The following is a 16,521-nucleotide window of genomic DNA, read 5'->3' on the forward strand; positions in this document are numbered from 1 at the left end:
TAAGTAGCTATAAGAGAACCAATGATACGGCCGAGAACAGCTTCTTGGCAGTCGTTACTTGAGCTTGCAGATAGTCTGGCAGAAGAAAGTGAGCAGAGCCGCAACCAGGGGGTTCTCCGGGCCGTTTTGGGCGCCCTGTCCGGGCGCCTGGCCTGCTGCCGGCTGCTGCTGGTACTGCGGCTGTGCTGGTGCCTGGTAGCCCGCCTGCGGCTGGCCGCCAGTGTGCGCCGCAGGTGGCTTGCTGGGCTGCAACTGGCCGCTGTATGGAGTGGTGTCCCAGGAGGCAGGCACATTGGCGTTTTCCAGGTCCACTATCAGCACGCCTGCATTCTTGGAGTCCACATACGATCGCAGGCCCGCCTCCGAGCACAGTTCCTCCACGGCGGGTCTGATTTTGGCAACACCGTTTGCAGAATGCAAGCCCTTGCCGACGATCACGCGCAGGCGGGGTTCTCCGCTCTGCACGCCTGCCGCAATCCGCTTTTTCATGATCCACTGGGCCTCCTTGACGTACAGACCGTGCAGATCAATTTCATCCGACCCGCTGTCAGCGTTGTTCGACGTGAACACGTACTCCGCGGCCTGCATGTTGTAACGCTCCGCGGCCTCCAGCTGTCGCTTGGCCTGCTCGCTGAGCTCCTTGGCGCGCGCGCCATCGCCCTGCTTGTACGCCTGCTGGGACTGATGGGACAGCTCAGCGCGCTTTTTGAACGCCTGGTCTGCCAGGTCTCTCAGCCTCTTGTACTCGCCATCTGTGGCATGGTTGTAGTCACGGTCCTGCGATAGGAAGGCGCCGCGGTCCAAGACTACACTCATCTGTCCCACGCACCGACTCCGGCAAGATTCGGTATACTTTTAGTTGCGCTTGGCCGGAGATGCAGCCCTAAGCCAGGTGCGCTCGAGGAAGACAGTTGGCGCCCGACGCATAAAAAAAAAATTATCGGCGAGCTGCTGTCTGCCATGTACTACAACGTTTTGCTACAACCAGGCATGGCGCGCAGGAGCGATTCGCCTATGTACTGCTCCCCAGCATGAGTCCATGCTGGCGCATGTATGCCGGATTCTAACGTAGCAGCTACGCTGTCCTCATGGTGATGACAAATGTCTTTGAACATCCAAAGTGACTAGTTACGACGATGATGTCTACTAATTAACCATCTTTCGGGACTGATATGAGCATACAGCTAGCCTCTTGTAGTGTACATCGACGTATGTGTAGCCCGTTCGCCTCAAGCACAAGATTCCGGTCACTTGCCGTGTGGTTGTGTGTGTGACTAACACCCATACATTCGGAACAGTCCAACACCCGTGCATCCATGATGGTGACGCACAGAGACGCACTTTCACCTCATCGGTCGTTGTATAAAAGTTGCGCTGCTGGTTTGCACACTTGCCCTCCCGCCACGTCCATCGAAGCATCACAGATACAATGGCTGAGTACGTTATCAACGCATATGTTTAACATGCAGTGTCTGTTACATCGGATGGCGCATGCGCCCAGTCCTTCCTGAGCCTTTTGGCCAGACCGTAGGGGATTTCCTGCTTGCAGGACAAAGAGAGGGTGGAAACGGCCGGTCGTAAGCACCCGCAGTCGCCGGCCGGGTCCTCCTCTCTCTGCATCTCCCTGTCATCGAATGGAGTGTGGTGGCTTCAGTTCGATGTAACTCCTGCGCCCGCAGGGACCGTAACTAACGACGTTTACAGCAAGATCTTGACCCCAGAGTCCCAGTTGAAGAAGTCCAAGGCTCAACAGAAGTCGGCTGAGCAAGTCGCTGCTGAGAGAGCTGCTCGCAAGGCTGTATGTTAACTTTGACAGGTGAGAACACCTGCGGCGCGGAAGCGTTTCGCGGCACAGGACATGCAGTTTCGGCCACAGTGATGAAACCGAATCCCATTTCACCGACGACTAGCCACGGCGATGCTGTCGTAAACTACACCATCTTTCGCCTGACGTGGAATCGAAACTGCATTGGCCCTGGCCAGGAGTAGAACTAGTTACTAACTACGTGCAGGCTAACAAGGAGAAGAGAGCTGCCATCTTGGAGAGAAACGCTGCTTACCACAAGGAGTACGAGACCGCCGAGAGAGCCGTCATCCAGGCCAAGAGAGAGGCCAAGGCCAACGGCTCCTACTACGTCGAGTCCCAGCCAAAGTTGGTCTTCGTCATCAGAATCAAGGGTATCAACAAGATTGCTCCAAAGCCAAGAAAGGTCTTGCAGCTATTGAGATTGAACCAGATCAACTCCGGTGTCTTCGTCAAGGTCACCAAGGCCACCACCGAGCTTTTGAGATTGGTCGAGCCTTACGTTGCCTACGGTTACCCATCCTACTCCACCATCAGACAGTTGGTGTACAAGAGAGGTTACGGTAAGATCAACAAGCAGAGAATTGCTTTGTCTGAGAACTCCATCGTCGAGGCCAACTTGGGCAAGTACGGTATCATCTCCGTCGACGACTTGATCCACGAGATCATCACTGTCGGCCCACACTTCAAGCAGGCCAACAACTTCTTGTGGCCATTCAAGTTGTCCAACCCATCCGGCGGCTGGGGTGTGCCAAGAAAGTTCAAGCACTTCATCCAGGGCGGTGCCTTCGGTAACCGTGAGGAGTTCATCAACAAGTTGGTCAAGTCCATGAACTAATTCTAACAAACCCATTTTGCGGCCACCCGGGGATCCCACGGCCTATCTAGGATCTGTAGCACTAATTGTATATAGACCCATCATCAACGCTCCCCTCCCGGCGTCTGTACATTACATTCTAACTGCAACGATCTGTTGCCCTTCTGTTATCTAGATTTGTGAACAGTTCGGCGATGAGCATGCGGCGGTCGGCCATACGTTCATGATGACGTCGGGCTTTCACCACTGCAGTAGTTTGCGAACTCTCGAGCTCGAGCTGTCCATGTGATTTGCACAGGAAACCTACTCCAGCATAGCTATCTAGGTTCAACTAAAGTACAACCGGTCACTGCGAGAAGTCATTAGTTCACTGCGGTTAGTCACGTTTTGTTGTATTGTAGCGGTCGCAATCGTCATATAAAAAGCAGAGGCCCAGACTTACGCCGGTAAAACAGTCAATTCATGCAAGGATATGTCCTTGGCAGAGAGAGATTCCATGGACCTTGTAAAGAGACATCCATCTGGTCAGTGTTGCGAAGATGGTGAAAAGTCGAATGTTGGTATGACCACATGTCAAGTGGACGAGGGACAGCTGCTGCGCAAATCCTTCTCGCTATGGTCTGTGCTGGGCGTCGGGTTCGGCCTGACGAACTCGTGGTTCGGCATCTCGGTGTCGATGATAACGGGTATCGGGTCCGGGGGGCCGATGATGATCGTGTACGGGATTGTGATAATCGCACTTGTGTCAGTGTGCGTGGGAGTGTCGCTGGCGGAGCTGTCGTCGGCCTATCCGCACGCAGGTGGGCAGTTCTGGTGGTCCCTGAAACTGGCGCCGCCCAAGCATCGGCGGCTGGCGGCGTACCTGTGTGGGTCGCTGGCGTGGGCGGGCTCGGTGTTCACAAGTGCGTCGACCACTCTGTCCGCAGCGACGGAGCTGGTGGGGATGTACGCACTCGTACGCCCGGAGTTCGTGGTCCGGAAGTGGCACGTCTTTGTCTGCTACCAGATACTTCACTGCTTTCTAATGCTGTTCAATTGCTACGGCCGGTCGCTGCCATTGGTGTCCTCGAGCGCCCTGTATGTGTCGCTGTTCTCCTTTGTTACCATCACTATCACGGTGGTCGCATGCTCGCGGGGCCATTTCAACGACCCGAAGTTCGTGTTTGCGACGTTCCGGAATGAGACCGGGTGGCAGAACAGTGCCATTGCATTTATAGTGGGCCTGATTAATCCTGCGTGGTCCTTCTCCTGCCTTGACTGCGCCACACACATGGCTTTTGAGGTGGAGCAGCCCGAGCGTGTCATCCCGATCGCCATTCTTGGCACAGTGGCCATTGGCTTCCTCACATCGTTCTGCTATGTCATCGCCATGTTTTTCTCCCTACGCGATTTGAGCGAAATCATGACCTCTAACACTGGCGTGCCGATCCTGGATATATACTACCAGGCACTGGGTTCGCGCGCGGGCGCGCTAGTGCTGGGCAGCCTGGTCCTTCTGACGTCGGTCGGCTGCATCATCTCGTCGCATACCTGGCAAGCCCGCCTGTGCTGGTCCTTCGCAAGAGACGGAGGCCTGCCATACTCACATCTCTGGGCTCGCGTCAATCGCTCTGTCGGCGTCCCACTCAACGCACATTTAATGTCTTGCGTCTGCATTTCTCTACTTGGCATTCTTTACATGGCATCGAGTACCGCATTCAATTCGCTCATCACAGGTTGCATTGCATTTCTACTACTATCCTACATTGTGCCCGTCATCTGTCTCCTCCTGAAAAAACGGCAGATAAAGCATGGGCCCTTCTGGCTTGGACCATTCGGCGCCTTCTGCAACTATGTCTTGCTGGCGTGGACCGTCTTCGTCCTTATCTTCTTCTCCCTCCCACCTCTCAAACCCGTCACCAAAGACAACATGAACTACGTATCCGTCGTGGTGGTTGGTTACATATTATATGTGCTGATCTTCTGGAGGTTGCAGGGTCGCTGGAGTTTCCATCTCGTTGAGGAGGAAGAGGAGTGTACTGAACTAGAAGGAGAGCCACAGATGACCCCGGAAGGCTCAGAGGAGCGGGAAATGATTCCAACCACTAAAATTTCACCCTAGTATATATATACCTTAATTACTCGAAATACACTCTAGCTTAATATTTTCTTATACAATTTGCCTTAATTCACTTGGGCTGTCACCACGATTATGTGTGGAAAAAAAGAAACGATTTGAGATATTGAAAATTTTCAGGTGACATGCGCTTCCCGCGATGAGCTGCTGATGAGTTCGCTACATAATAAAGAGCATCTTTAAACTGTATCTTGCTCTAAGGAAGACCTCGGCGACAGCACGATGTCTAAACATGAATTGAAAGATAAGAAGAGAAAGTCTGTGGACGGAGAAGACGTCTCCAAATCCAAAAAGGTGAAGAAAGACAAGAAGGATAAGAAGGATAAGAAGGCCAAGGACGGAAATGACAAGGTTAAGGATAAGAAGGATAAGAATAAAAAGGATAAGAGCAAGACGGATAAGAATTTGAAGGAGGTGCAGGAGACCGAGGCTCACACCGGGTCCGAAACCGCCCCAGTTGGCGACAGCACTGCAGCTGCAGGCTACGTCGAAAGTAAAGAGCTTGCCTCTGTGCCCCAGGCAGACGTTGACACGTTCTTCTCCGAGAACGAGGTTGCAGTGGAGGACCCGGAGTCCCTGGGTTTCAGGCCCCTGCTATCGTTCTCACACCTCAATCTGCACTCGGCGATCCAGAAAGAAATATCGAAGTTTCCAAAGCCCACCCCGATCCAGGCGGTCTCGTGGCCATATCTGCTAGCGGGGAAGGACGTAATTGGTGTTGCAGAAACGGGCTCCGGTAAGACTTTTGCGTTTGGTGTCCCTGCCATCAACAGCCTCATGTCCGAAAAGTCCACCCCACGTGGTGTTAAATGTTTGGTCATCTCGCCCACGAGAGAACTCGCGTCTCAGATCTACGACAATCTGGTGCAGCTCACCGATAAGGTGGGTCTAAACTGCTGCTGCGTCTACGGCGGTGTGCAGAAGGACAGCCAGCGTGAGCAGCTCAAGAAGGCGCAGGTTGTCGTCGCTACGCCCGGCAGATTGCTGGACCTGATCGAGGAGGGCAGCGCGAAGCTTGCCGGTGTGCAGTACCTCGTTCTGGACGAGGCTGACAGGATGCTCGAAAAGGGTTTTGAAGAGGACATCAAGCGGATCATCAAGGAAACAAAGTCCGACGTGCGCCAAACGCTGATGTTCACCGCCACCTGGCCCAAGGAGGTGCGCGAGCTCGCCAGCACTTTCATGCGGGCTCCAGTCAAGGTCTCGATCGGTAATCGCGACGAGCTGTCCGCCAACAAGCGCATCACCCAAGTTGTTGAAGTCATAGACCCCTTCAAGAAGGAGAAGAGGCTGCTAGAACTACTGAAACAGTACCAGTCTGGCGCCAAGAAGAACGACAAGGTGCTTATCTTTGCGCTGTACAAGAAGGAGGCCTCGCGTGTCGAGAGAAACCTGAAGTACAATGGCTACAACGTCGCGGCCATCCACGGCGACCTCTCCCAGCAGCAGAGAACCCAGGCCCTCTCCGAGTTTAAGGCCGGCACCGCCAACCTGCTGCTCGCCACCGACGTGGCCGCCAGAGGCCTGGACATACCCAACGTCAAGACCGTCATTAACCTGACTTTCCCGCTGACCGTTGAGGACTACGTTCACAGAATCGGCAGAACCGGCAGAGCTGGCGCCACCGGTGTGGCCCACACTCTCTTCACCGAGCAGGAGAAACACCTGGCCGGCGCCTTGGTCAACGTTCTGAACGGCGCGGGCCAGCCCGTTCCGGAGGAGCTCATGAAGTTCGGTACGCATACCAAGAGAAAGGAGCACAATGCCTACGGTGCCTTCTACAAGAATGTCGACCTCACCAAAAAGGCCAAGAAAATTACCTTCGACTAGTGCTGTGATCGAATCGCAGTCCGACTTTTTACTGTATATTAGTTACATAAATTTCCGATGCGTGTGCGATATCTTTTAAGGTAATTGGGGCTTGAGCCTCATCGCAAAAGAAGCCAAACAAGAAACCCTGTTACACTACCCTTATAATTTAATCCCGAACTGCCGAACGACAGCCATCGTAGTAAATTCGCTTTATGTGTGGGTGGCGTGGTAAGGCGATCTTCGTACAGAGATTGCAGCTGCTGCGGCGCCAGAGCAGCACTTAAAAATGGCATGTAGTCACGACCTTTTACTGTTCAACCGATACACGGCACTCGCACAATGGCGGTGCTTTCGAAAAGCGAGGTGGAAGAGCGTATTGCTAATGGCGAGGTCATAGTGATCTATAAGAGTGCGGTGTTGAAGCTGGACAAGTGGATCAAGTACCACCCGGGCGGAGATAAGGCTATATATCATATGGTTGGGCGCGATGCGACAGACGAGATGAACGCGTACCATAGCGATGAAAGCGTGCAGCAGTTCATGCGCTGGAAGATTGGGCATGTGGAGGGGGAATGGAAGAACCTGGTGCCTCCAATACAGCGCAATGCCTGCGAGACGAGCATGCAGCCGGGCACTCCGGGCGATGAGGACACCTGCTACGAGGACGACGCGTGCGACGCCAAGGTGGAGACGATGGGGCAGGCGTACAAGAACCACGTAGTAGTCGATCCGATGCAGCTCAGCGAGCTGTTCGACGAGGAGAGAGCGGCGCTCGACCGCAAGCTGTTTCCCAGCGCCGATAGTGAAACTCAGCAGAGGATTTCGGCGGAGTACAACAAGCTGCATCAGGAGCTCATAGACGCGGGCTTCTACGCCTGTCCGTATTGGAAGTACGGCGTCGAGCTGCTACGGATATCCACGCTGCTGGGCGCGTCGTATTTCACATTGATCAGGCTCAATTGGCAGATCGTGTCCGCGCTGCTGCTGGGCGTTGCGTGGCAGCAGGCAGTCTTCATTGCCCACGACGCCGGCCACATCTCGATCACACACAACTACCAGGTGGACAGCGTTTTTGGAATGCTGGTGTCCGCGTGGTTCGGCGGGCTGTCGCTGGGATGGTGGAAGCGCAACCACAACGTGCACCACCTGGTGACGAACGACCCGGAGCACGATCCCGACATCCAGCATCTGCCGTTCTTTGCGGTCACCTCGCGCCTGTTCACGGGCCTCAAGTCCACGTACTACGAGCGTGACCTGGCCTTCGACCTGCCCGCGCGCATCTTTATCCCCCTGCAGCACATACTGTACTACCCGATTCTTGCGTTCGGTAGGTTCAATCTCTACGTGCTGAGCTGGACTCACTTGCTGGGCGGCAAAGGGCCACGCCACGGCCAAGCCGCGTGGTTCCGTTACTTCGAGCTCTGTGGCCTTGTCTTCTTCTGCTACTGGTTCTGCTACCGCCTGCTCGCCTGCTCGCTCTCCACCGCGACCGACCGCGTGCTGTACGTGCTCGTGTCCCACCTCACCACCATGATCGTCCATGTGCAGATCACGCTCTCGCACTTCGCCATGTCCACAGCCGACCTTGGCGTGTCGGAATCCTTCCCGCAGCGGCAGCTGCGGACCTCAATGGACGTCGCCTGCCCGCGCTGGCTGGACTTCTTCCACGGCGGCCTGCAGTTCCAGGTCATACACCACCTCTTCCCTCGGCTCCCTCGCCACAACCTGCGCGATGCTCAGCCGTACCTCTTGCGCTTCTGCGAGCGTGTGGGCATTAAGTACTCCATCTACGGGTTTTCGCACTGCAATTCCATGGTGCTGTCCCACCTCGAGCAGATTGCCCAGCAGGCCCGCACCGTTCTTGCATGTGCCCACACGATGGGACCTCACAAAGACGTGGCAATGCCGGCCCCAGGCGGAGACAGCCGCCAGTATAGTAACCCTAAGCATGCATAGATAGCGCCGATGGTATTTAATAGGCTACAAGACTATTTTCTGTCCATATGGCAGAGGGCTTGAGGGTCTAGCACAGACTTTTTATAGCGTAAGAAATAAGGACGGTCACTTGTGCAAGAACAACGCAGCATGCGAGCAGTGACCCACAGCAAGCACACGACCATTGGCTTAGGGGTTACAGATGGACGGCTGGAGGTCGAGATTCAAAAGACTACATCGCACATTGTCGGTCGGCGAGGAGCAGTGCACACCGGCCATCAAGCTTAACTCTCCTGACGCCACGCTGCAGACGGAAGCGTGCGCACCCGAGGACGAGGGGGGGCTCCCCCCCGTACAGCTCTGCGGCTACCTGAGCAGCACGCGCGACCGGCTGCTCACAGCAGAGCTCTGTGCAGAGCTGCGGCCGCTGATGCCGTCGAGGATCCAATTATACACGAAGTGGTGCCTCCTGTACAGCCTGGAGCAGCACGGGGCATCGCTGCACTCGCTGTACGAGCACGTGCGTCCGGAGGAGCCAGCCAAGGCGCGCGTCGGATACCTGCTCATCATGCGGGACCGGCGCGGCGGGCTGTTTGGCGCCTACGCCAACGAGCCCTTCCGCCCCACGGAGTCGCGCCGCTACAGCGGCAACGGTGAGTGCTTCCTGTGGTCTGCAGACCTGCATCCGATGCTGCGGCTGCGTGCCTACCCGTACACAGGCCTCAACGAGTTCTGCATATACTGCACCAGCGGCTTCCTGTCCATGGGCGCGGGCAGCGGCCACTACGGCCTCTGGTGTGACGAGGGCCTGGTCCATGGCGTCAGCGAGCGCAGCCCCACCTTCGGCAACGACGCGCTGAGCCGCGAGGGCCCACGCTTCCACATCGTCGCGCTCGAGGTCTGGCGCGTCGGCTGACCTGTAAATATCTGATTGTGCTGGTACATAGTCAAGACCTCATTCTGCGCGCCGCTCGTACGCCCGCTCCAGCGCCTGATGGTACTCAATCGGATAGCTGCGCGCAAACGTCTGCTTCAGGCTCTCCACGCCCCGCGTGATGTCCCGCAGGTTGTGCCGCACGCGCTGCGCCGTGTGCTGGCCCTGCTCGAACGCTGTCTGCAGCCGCCGCAGATGCGTCTGGACCTCGCCCACCAGCAGCTGCAGCTCCCGGCTCTTGGAGTTGATCGTCGCCGACGTCTTGGTCTGCAACGACAGCGCCTCGGAGAAGTCCACGCTGTCCAGCGACTGCGTGAGCGACTCGAACAGGTACAGACTCGTGTCGAAGATCGGCGCCACCTGCGAACCCGTGAAGAACGTGCTGGGGTGTTGCCCCAGCCGCGAGAACACGGGCGTGCTGCCGCCCGCTGCGCTATACGCATCGCTGCCGCCACTGCTGGCCTCCTCACCCCCGCTGTCCAAACTGGAATTCTCCGAGTCCAGCGTCGCCAGTTCGTCCTCGGGGATGATGAACTGCCTGGAGCTTATGGATGGTGTTCTTGAACGGGTCTCGGAGTCTACATCGTCGGACATTGCTCCTGTTGCCGTTTTACTGGGTGGAGATTGTGGCGGCGCCGGCAGCGAAAGAGCTTAATTAACTTTCACCACCTCACAGCGCCTCCAGGAACACATAGGGGGCGTAAAGAGAGCGCTCAGGTGATTGCGATTGGACGATGTCTTCACTGTATGCGCCGACGGACGAGGTGAAGCGGCGGTTGCGGCCATTCGGACTGTTCTTCGAAAAGTCGTTGAAGGATCTCATAAAGGGGATCCGGTCGCAGCAGTCGCCGGAACAGCTGCATGAGTTCTTGACGAGGGTGCTCAGCGAGTGCCGGGAGGAGGTGAAGCATGCGGACTTTAATATGAAGACGAACGCAGTGCTGAAGCTGACGTACCTGGAGATGTACGGCTTCGACATGTCATGGGCAAACTTCCATGTGCTGGAGGTGATGAGCAGCACGCGGTTCCAGCAGAAGCGGGTGGGGTACCTGGCTGCGTCGCAGAGCTTCTACAAGGACCACGACATTCTGATGCTGGCGACGAACCTGCTGCGCAAGGACCTGAAGTACAGTCTGAGCAACGAGACGGTGCGGATGGGCGTGGCGCTGAGCGGGTTGTCGGCGATGGTGACGCCGGAGCTGGCGCGAGACATCTGCGAGGACCTGTTCCTGATGCTGCACAGCACGAAACCGTACATCCGGAAGAAGGCGGTGACGGCGCTGTTCAAAGTGTTTCTGCAGTACCCCGAGGGGCTGCGGGACAACTTCGAGAAGTTTGTGGACAGGCTGGAAGACGACGACCTGTCGGTGGTGAGCGCGACGGTGAGCGTGATCTGCGAGCTGTCGAAGCACAACCCGCAGCCGTTCATCCAGCTCTCGCCGATCCTGTACCAGATGTTGATCAAGGTGGACAACAACTGGGTGATCATTCGGCTGCTAAAGCTGTTCACGAACCTGGCGCAGATCGAGCCGAAGCTGCGCGTGAAGATCCTGCCCAATGTGCTGGAGTTGATGGACAGCACGACGGCGATATCGGTTGTGTACGAGTCGATCAACTGCATTGTAAAGGGGAACATGCTGAATTCGGACGATTACGACAGCGCGGTGGCTTGTCTGGATAAGCTGCACGACTTCTGCACATCGAATGACCCGAACTTACGATACCTGAGCTGTGTGCTGTTCTACAAGATTGGAAAGATCAACACAGACTTCATTGCAAACTTTGACGTGTTGATTCTGCGGTTGCTGGTAGATGTGGACGTGTCCATCAGGAGCAAGACGCTCGAGTTGCTCGAAGGCATTGTTACTGAGGACAACCTCGTCGACTTTGTGCAGCGGCTGTTGAAGCAGTTTGTGGATGTGGATAAAATATGTGTCAATGACCAGGAGTTCAGCATCGATATCCCCGAATACTACAAGAGCAAGATGATACACGCCATCTGCAAGATCACGGCAATGAAAAACTACGCAAACGTTACAGACTTTGAGTGGTACATCGCCCTGCTTTCGGATCTCTGCATAGTCTCCCAGGACCTGCAAGACAAGACCCTCGCGCAGAAACTGGGTGAGCAAATTAGAAACATCATGGTGAAGGTTCCTGACCTGCGGGATCGCACTTTGGCGCAGATTGTGCAGCTGGTGAAGAGCGAGGACATCACGGCCCGGCTGCCCGGTGTTCTGAAGGAGTGCATCTGGTGCCTGGGCGAGTATTCGTCGTTGCTCGACAATAAGGATGAGTATATTCTGCTATTGGCAGAAAATTCGAAATTATATGAGCCTGAACTACAGCAAACTTTGATCCCTGCCATTTTGAAGATTTATAGCAATTGGTGTAACGAGTCGGTGGTCGACACGGGTCGTATTAAATGGGTTACCGAGCGGATAATCACCCCACTAGAAGATCTAATAATCTCGAAGAACTTCGAAGTCCAGGAGCGGTCTTCCGAGGCTCTCGAATTTCTACGCTTGTGTCTGGACTCACTCTCCGAAGATGCGTCTGATTCGCTACCGCTGCTACTTACAGAAGTCCTGCCCAGCTTCTTCAACGCCTTTGAGTTACAGCCCATTACCTCGGGCACTCAGAGAAAGCTACAACAGAGCATTAGTGTCGATTGCGACACGCCCTTTCTCACAGAAAGCGAGCTCGAGCAACTACTAGCTGATGACACATCTGTGGATGGCATTGTCTCGCCGGATGTGTCGGATACCGAGTCCGACTCCGAGATGTACGTGCCGGGAGCTGCGCCAAAAGACAAAGGGTCTTCGCCCACACACGAGCTAACCACCGCCGAATTGGAGGCTATCAATGAGCGTAGGAAGCAGGAACGCGTTGGTAACCCCTTCTATCTTGACGATGCCGACGTAGGATCAGTCAAAAAGGTCGACATTTTGGACAATTTAAGCAACAGCAAACCCTCCAGCAGCGGCAGCCTCGTCAGGCTATCTTCCGAAAGTAAAGCCAAAGAAAAGAAGAAAAAGGTCAAGGTGCGGGTGATTTCTGACGCTGTAATCGTTGACGGCGTCAATACTGCAGATGTCACCGATGACCGGCCAAGCAATACCCCTTCTGCCCGCAACAAGATTGCTTTACAATTAAAGAACAAATTGGACTCATTTGATTTCACAAAGCCTAGGGATGAGGGCGACTACGACCCTGATGTTGATCTACAAAAGTTGAGAGAGAAGTTTGCACAACAGCGCTTATTAGATGAGTCTGCTGCCGCCGAAGAGGAGGTTGTGGTCGTCAAAAAGAAGAAGCGCTCGAAGGATGGCTCTAAAAGTAGCAAGAAAAAGTCCAGATCCAAATCCAAGCCCAGCTCGAAGGGCGGAGATACTGCTGAAGCAGAGCTACTGCCAGGTCTAACTACTGAATAAATAATGCTGCATATACTTGACTACTGCTGATACACAACCGCTCTACTAAGTAAAAATGTGATTTTATCATCATGCTATTTATTCTCTTATTTTCGCGGAGCTTTCCACTGGCAAAGCTGCACACCTCGCTTCTTCTCTTGCACACCAATATAGCAGGGCAGGTTGGGGCTCAGGACCAGGACATAGACCAACTATGTCTTTCAGGGCAGTTATCACGTCGAGCGAGCACCAGGCCGTCTGGTCGCGGCTCATTCTGACGCTCTCGACCATTAACCAGGATATCAAGTTTACGATTATGTCCAATGAGCTGATTCTATGGTCCATGAATTCCACAGACACTACGATGTACCAGGTACGACTTAAAGCTAGCTTCTTCAGCGAATTTAGCTTTGATCCAGGGAACATCGTTTTTGGAGAGGAGGGCCTACAGGTGATCGAAGATCTCCAGAAACAACAGCACACACTGTACTCTTTCGTAATTAACGGCCGTCACCTTTCCATCCTGTCGCGGAAGCCGGAGTACGACAACATTAAAGAGTTTTCTCTCTCCATTGACAACAGCACGGCCGCTCCCGAAGCGATCATCAATCGTTTGCATATTAGGGTTTACACCGAGTCCCTGATCACCAAGGAATTTAGTCCGGCCTTCAATCCAGTAAAGTACGACCCAATAGTGATAGATCTGAAGTATAAAAAGAAGTTTTTGGATGTGTATGGGACTGAGGAATCTGTTAATGGCGAACAGGCGGATCCACGGCTTCTCGACTTCTTCAGACAGGTGAGGAAGCAGCTGGAAGAGGCCAAGTTCAACGAGGGTATTATAGACGCGCCAAGGCCTGCAGAACTACGTTCTGAGCATGAGATAAACTTCTTAAGTATGGACTCGTTGATATGGCGTAATGCAATTGACCTCTGTACAAATAATACCGAAGAATTAAAGCTGGACTTGACCATGAACAAGATGGTGATCACTGCATTTACTAAGGGCGTTCAGAATATGAAAAGTAGTGACGTGCTGAAGCAGGCTATAAGCATAAGTAACTCAGTCAGTACTGAAGATGTGGAACACTACTGTCTGTTTACAACCTCTGGAAACCCGGGGATGAGCAAGAAGGACGCAGACTCCAAACAGGCTGTTTTCAAACTGCGTGACTTCCGGAACTTCTTCAGTGCCAACCAGGCTTGGAAGGAAAATGCAACCGTCAACTGTTGGTTTTGCTCACCTGGTGATCCGATCCTTTTTGAAATTGACAGGGGACATGTCAAGTTGTCACTGGTGCAAATTACCGACACAGCAGGGAAGGCAGTAGGAGCAGCGCCTGATCTGGCGATCCATCCAGTACTCGTGTCACCTAGGAAACCTGTCAGCCCGCTCAGAGCTGCATGTACTAATACTAACGCGGCTTCCAACGCCCTGCATGGAGTACAACTTGACGCTGCCAATATGGACGCTATCAAGACGCTATTCGTGCAGGATGTTGAGATTGGTGTTAGTGCAGCTGCTATGGCACATTCGCCCGCTAACCGGTGTACGGATGAGAATCTGCGATCGATGTGCAGCATATCCCAGCAAGGACAGCATTCATGCGACGGGTCCCCCGCCACCAACCTGCGGCGCGTATCCAGGGCAGGCACTACTATCGCATGGGGGGCAGGGAAAGACCACGTCATGTGCCCAGATAGCGACTACGGGGTAGCACAGGACGTAAATCAGCTGAAACGGCGCAAAGTCGGCGAGCTTGCGCACGCCAGCCAAAGCCCAGAGAGCCAAGACTACGGCCTTGGCCCCACGCAGCAGTATCAGCCCAAAGGCATCTTCGACTAGCTCTAGAAACGTGTTAGGATAGTCGGCTTTAATAATTATTCTATGTAGTGGTCGACCGCTGTAATGCACGTGTGGCTGACGCCAACGCACCTTATGCGGTCTTCTCGGTGCCCTTGACAGCAGGCTTCTCGCCGAAGTAATTGAACTTGAGCCAGCGGAACGCCTGTCCGAGTTGCGCGGACTCGTTTATAAAGTGGCACCCAAACAAGAGGTAGTTCTTGGGAGTGACGGCCATCGAGTAACGCATGAAAATACCTGAGTATACCACGAGCGCCAACGTCATGGGGCCGGAAATCAACTCAGGGTCCTTCTTCAAGTCATAAATCGCAGCAATCGGAATACCAAAGTTCGATACGGGGCCCCAGAAGTGCGTTGTAAGCATGTATTTTAGCGTTTCCTTATTGACATATTTGGATATCAAGGATTGAGCGGCGGCTCTCTGCACTGGCTGTGACATTTTCGATGAGATGACTAGTGTGGATAAGCCAAAGAAGGTACTGGATTATGAAGTGCTCCTGCTGCTATCAAGTGAAAGCTTAGATATTCCCAATCAGTCTAGTGGTAGAGAAACTAGTTTATATTTTATAGCAGAGGACGGCACATTTCGCCCAACCGTCGACATTTAGAGATGACGAAACTTTGTCACGTGATCTGAGGAATTTCTTTTTTTGCATAAGCGATGCCTCAACTGCTCGAAGCTCATCGCCATCCATTCTTGCAGCAGGCCGTTTCTGATCATGTACAGGTGCTAGGCCAGAGCACGTCCCAAAGCACGTCCCAGAATATAACCGAAGCATGCAGAACACGTCTGGAAACCTACCGAAACCGACATTCTCAGGGACATTAGACGGGCCCTCCACACAGAGAACTAGGCCCTGGGAACAGGGGTCGGAGCAACCATACGCCACGCAGTCATATGCAGCCCCGTTCCCGCAGCAGGCGCCCGGGTATTCGAATGCCTCGCTTCCGCTCTACGGGGGTGCATCGGCCGCATATGCGGGACAATGGCAGCAACCAGTACTTTATACGGCACAGCCATACTATCAGCCTCCGCCCCCGGCCGGGGCTCCGCATCTGCTCCCACTGGAACCCTACCAAACGTCAGTAGTTGGAGGCAGGAAGCCCGATGCAAGGCGTGGGGGCGCCAGACAAGCGGCGGGCAGGGTGCGGAAGGCTCCGCGGGCTGCGTACAGTGGTGAGAAACGGAAGGCAAGCCACGGGGGCGCTCAGGGCACCACTGTGACACAGGCGGAGGGTTCTGGGGACGAGGGAGATGAGCAGGCGGAAACTGGCAGCGAAGCTGGCCCAACTGTCGACGGCGCAATTGCAGGGACATCTATTGTGCTGAGTACCACCGAGGATATCGAGAAATGGCGCAGCGAAAGACGCAAGATGTGGCTCCTCAAGATCTCTAATCAGAAGGAGAAGCACATGGAAGAATTGGGCGTAAGTGAGCAGGAGCTTAGGTGCAGTCCCCTTGTGCAGGGCAGAAAGGACAAGAAGTTCATCTCTGGGATCCAGTCACACGTGATGCGTTTTACTTCGAAACAGAACCTTAGCGTGGGCCTCGTGCAGCGAACAATGGCAGCAGAGAATGCCAAGATCCTAGGTTTTATCAAGGAGCTTGGGGACGCGAATTTACTGGAGCATGTTCTCACCGAGAAAGAAAAGGAGGCACTCTTCGGCAAGGCGATGCGCGCCGCCGAGAACCGGAAGCAGTTCGCTGGTAGATCATTTACTTCCCAGAATGACGGCAGAGGCAGGCCCCCCACTAGACAACCTGCTGGTGGGCCCACTAACTGACGTCCTTGCATACGTAGCGACTTCAACATATATATATGCAG

General features: G+C 54.4%; 11 protein-coding genes and 2 non-coding genes across 13 annotated transcripts; 10 read left to right on the forward strand and 3 right to left on the reverse strand.

The window, feature by feature from the left end:
• Positions 1-54: 54 nt before the first annotated feature.
• AGOS_AFL083C (Smr domain-containing protein) lies at positions 55-816 on the reverse strand (the record flags this gene model as incomplete). The annotated part of the gene is made up of 1 exon (NM_210819.1): positions 55-816. The coding sequence occupies one exon, from the start codon at positions 814-816 to the stop codon at positions 55-57; it is 762 nt and encodes a 253-aa protein (NP_985465.1).
• A 301-nt stretch (positions 817-1,117) lies between these two features.
• Positions 1,118-1,173, forward strand: AGOS_AgSNR39b. The gene has a single exon (NR_149383.1). It is a non-coding gene; the product is annotated as an AgSNR39b (small nuclear RNA).
• Positions 1,174-1,429: 256 nt separating this feature from the next.
• On the forward strand, positions 1,430-2,642 carry RPL7A (60S ribosomal protein uL30; the record flags this gene model as incomplete). Its single annotated transcript, NM_210820.1, has 3 exons — positions 1,430-1,437; positions 1,705-1,798; positions 2,013-2,642. The coding sequence occupies 3 exons, from the start codon at positions 1,430-1,432 to the stop codon at positions 2,640-2,642; spliced, it is 732 nt and encodes a 243-aa protein (NP_985466.1).
• On the forward strand, positions 1,877-1,951 carry AGOS_AgSNR3959. The gene has a single exon (NR_149382.1). It is a non-coding gene; the product is annotated as an AgSNR39_59 (small nuclear RNA).
• A 451-nt stretch (positions 2,643-3,093) lies between the features above and the next one.
• On the forward strand, positions 3,094-4,722 carry HNM1 (Hnm1p; the record flags this gene model as incomplete). The annotated part of the gene is made up of 1 exon (NM_210821.1): positions 3,094-4,722. One exon carries the CDS (start codon positions 3,094-3,096, stop codon positions 4,720-4,722), a length of 1,629 nt encoding a protein of 542 aa, NP_985467.1.
• A 237-nt stretch (positions 4,723-4,959) lies between these two features.
• Positions 4,960-6,567, forward strand: DBP3 (RNA-dependent ATPase DBP3; the record flags this gene model as incomplete). Its single annotated transcript, NM_210822.1, has 1 exon — positions 4,960-6,567. The coding sequence occupies one exon, from the start codon at positions 4,960-4,962 to the stop codon at positions 6,565-6,567; it is 1,608 nt and encodes a 535-aa protein (NP_985468.1).
• Positions 6,568-6,888: 321 nt separating this feature from the next.
• Positions 6,889-8,505, forward strand: AGOS_AFL079W (AFL079Wp; the record flags this gene model as incomplete). The annotated part of the gene is made up of 1 exon (NM_210823.2): positions 6,889-8,505. The coding sequence occupies one exon, from the start codon at positions 6,889-6,891 to the stop codon at positions 8,503-8,505; it is 1,617 nt and encodes a 538-aa protein (NP_985469.1).
• A 181-nt stretch (positions 8,506-8,686) lies between these two features.
• On the forward strand, positions 8,687-9,400 carry OXR1 (Oxr1p; the record flags this gene model as incomplete). Its single annotated transcript, NM_210824.2, has 1 exon — positions 8,687-9,400. One exon carries the CDS (start codon positions 8,687-8,689, stop codon positions 9,398-9,400), a length of 714 nt encoding a protein of 237 aa, NP_985470.2.
• Positions 9,401-9,439: 39 nt separating this feature from the next.
• Positions 9,440-10,012, reverse strand: KXD1 (Kxd1p; the record flags this gene model as incomplete). The annotated part of the gene is made up of 1 exon (NM_210825.1): positions 9,440-10,012. The coding sequence occupies one exon, from the start codon at positions 10,010-10,012 to the stop codon at positions 9,440-9,442; it is 573 nt and encodes a 190-aa protein (NP_985471.1).
• A 140-nt stretch (positions 10,013-10,152) lies between these two features.
• APL5 (Apl5p) lies at positions 10,153-12,852 on the forward strand (the record flags this gene model as incomplete). The annotated part of the gene is made up of 1 exon (NM_210826.1): positions 10,153-12,852. The coding sequence occupies one exon, from the start codon at positions 10,153-10,155 to the stop codon at positions 12,850-12,852; it is 2,700 nt and encodes an 899-aa protein (NP_985472.1).
• A 193-nt stretch (positions 12,853-13,045) lies between these two features.
• Positions 13,046-14,677, forward strand: DDC1 (Ddc1p; the record flags this gene model as incomplete). Its single annotated transcript, NM_210827.1, has 1 exon — positions 13,046-14,677. One exon carries the CDS (start codon positions 13,046-13,048, stop codon positions 14,675-14,677), a length of 1,632 nt encoding a protein of 543 aa, NP_985473.1.
• A 91-nt stretch (positions 14,678-14,768) lies between these two features.
• On the reverse strand, positions 14,769-15,134 carry MPC1 (pyruvate transporter MPC1; the record flags this gene model as incomplete). The annotated part of the gene is made up of 1 exon (NM_210828.1): positions 14,769-15,134. The coding sequence occupies one exon, from the start codon at positions 15,132-15,134 to the stop codon at positions 14,769-14,771; it is 366 nt and encodes a 121-aa protein (NP_985474.1).
• A 338-nt stretch (positions 15,135-15,472) lies between these two features.
• Positions 15,473-16,480, forward strand: RSA1 (Rsa1p; the record flags this gene model as incomplete). Its single annotated transcript, NM_210829.1, has 1 exon — positions 15,473-16,480. One exon carries the CDS (start codon positions 15,473-15,475, stop codon positions 16,478-16,480), a length of 1,008 nt encoding a protein of 335 aa, NP_985475.1.
• Positions 16,481-16,521: the final 41 nt, after the last annotated feature.

This window comes from Eremothecium gossypii, chromosome VI (assembly GCF_000091025.4).
Source record: "Eremothecium gossypii ATCC 10895 chromosome VI, complete sequence".
Lineage (NCBI taxonomy): Eukaryota > Fungi > Ascomycota > Saccharomycetes > Saccharomycetales > Saccharomycetaceae > Eremothecium > Eremothecium gossypii.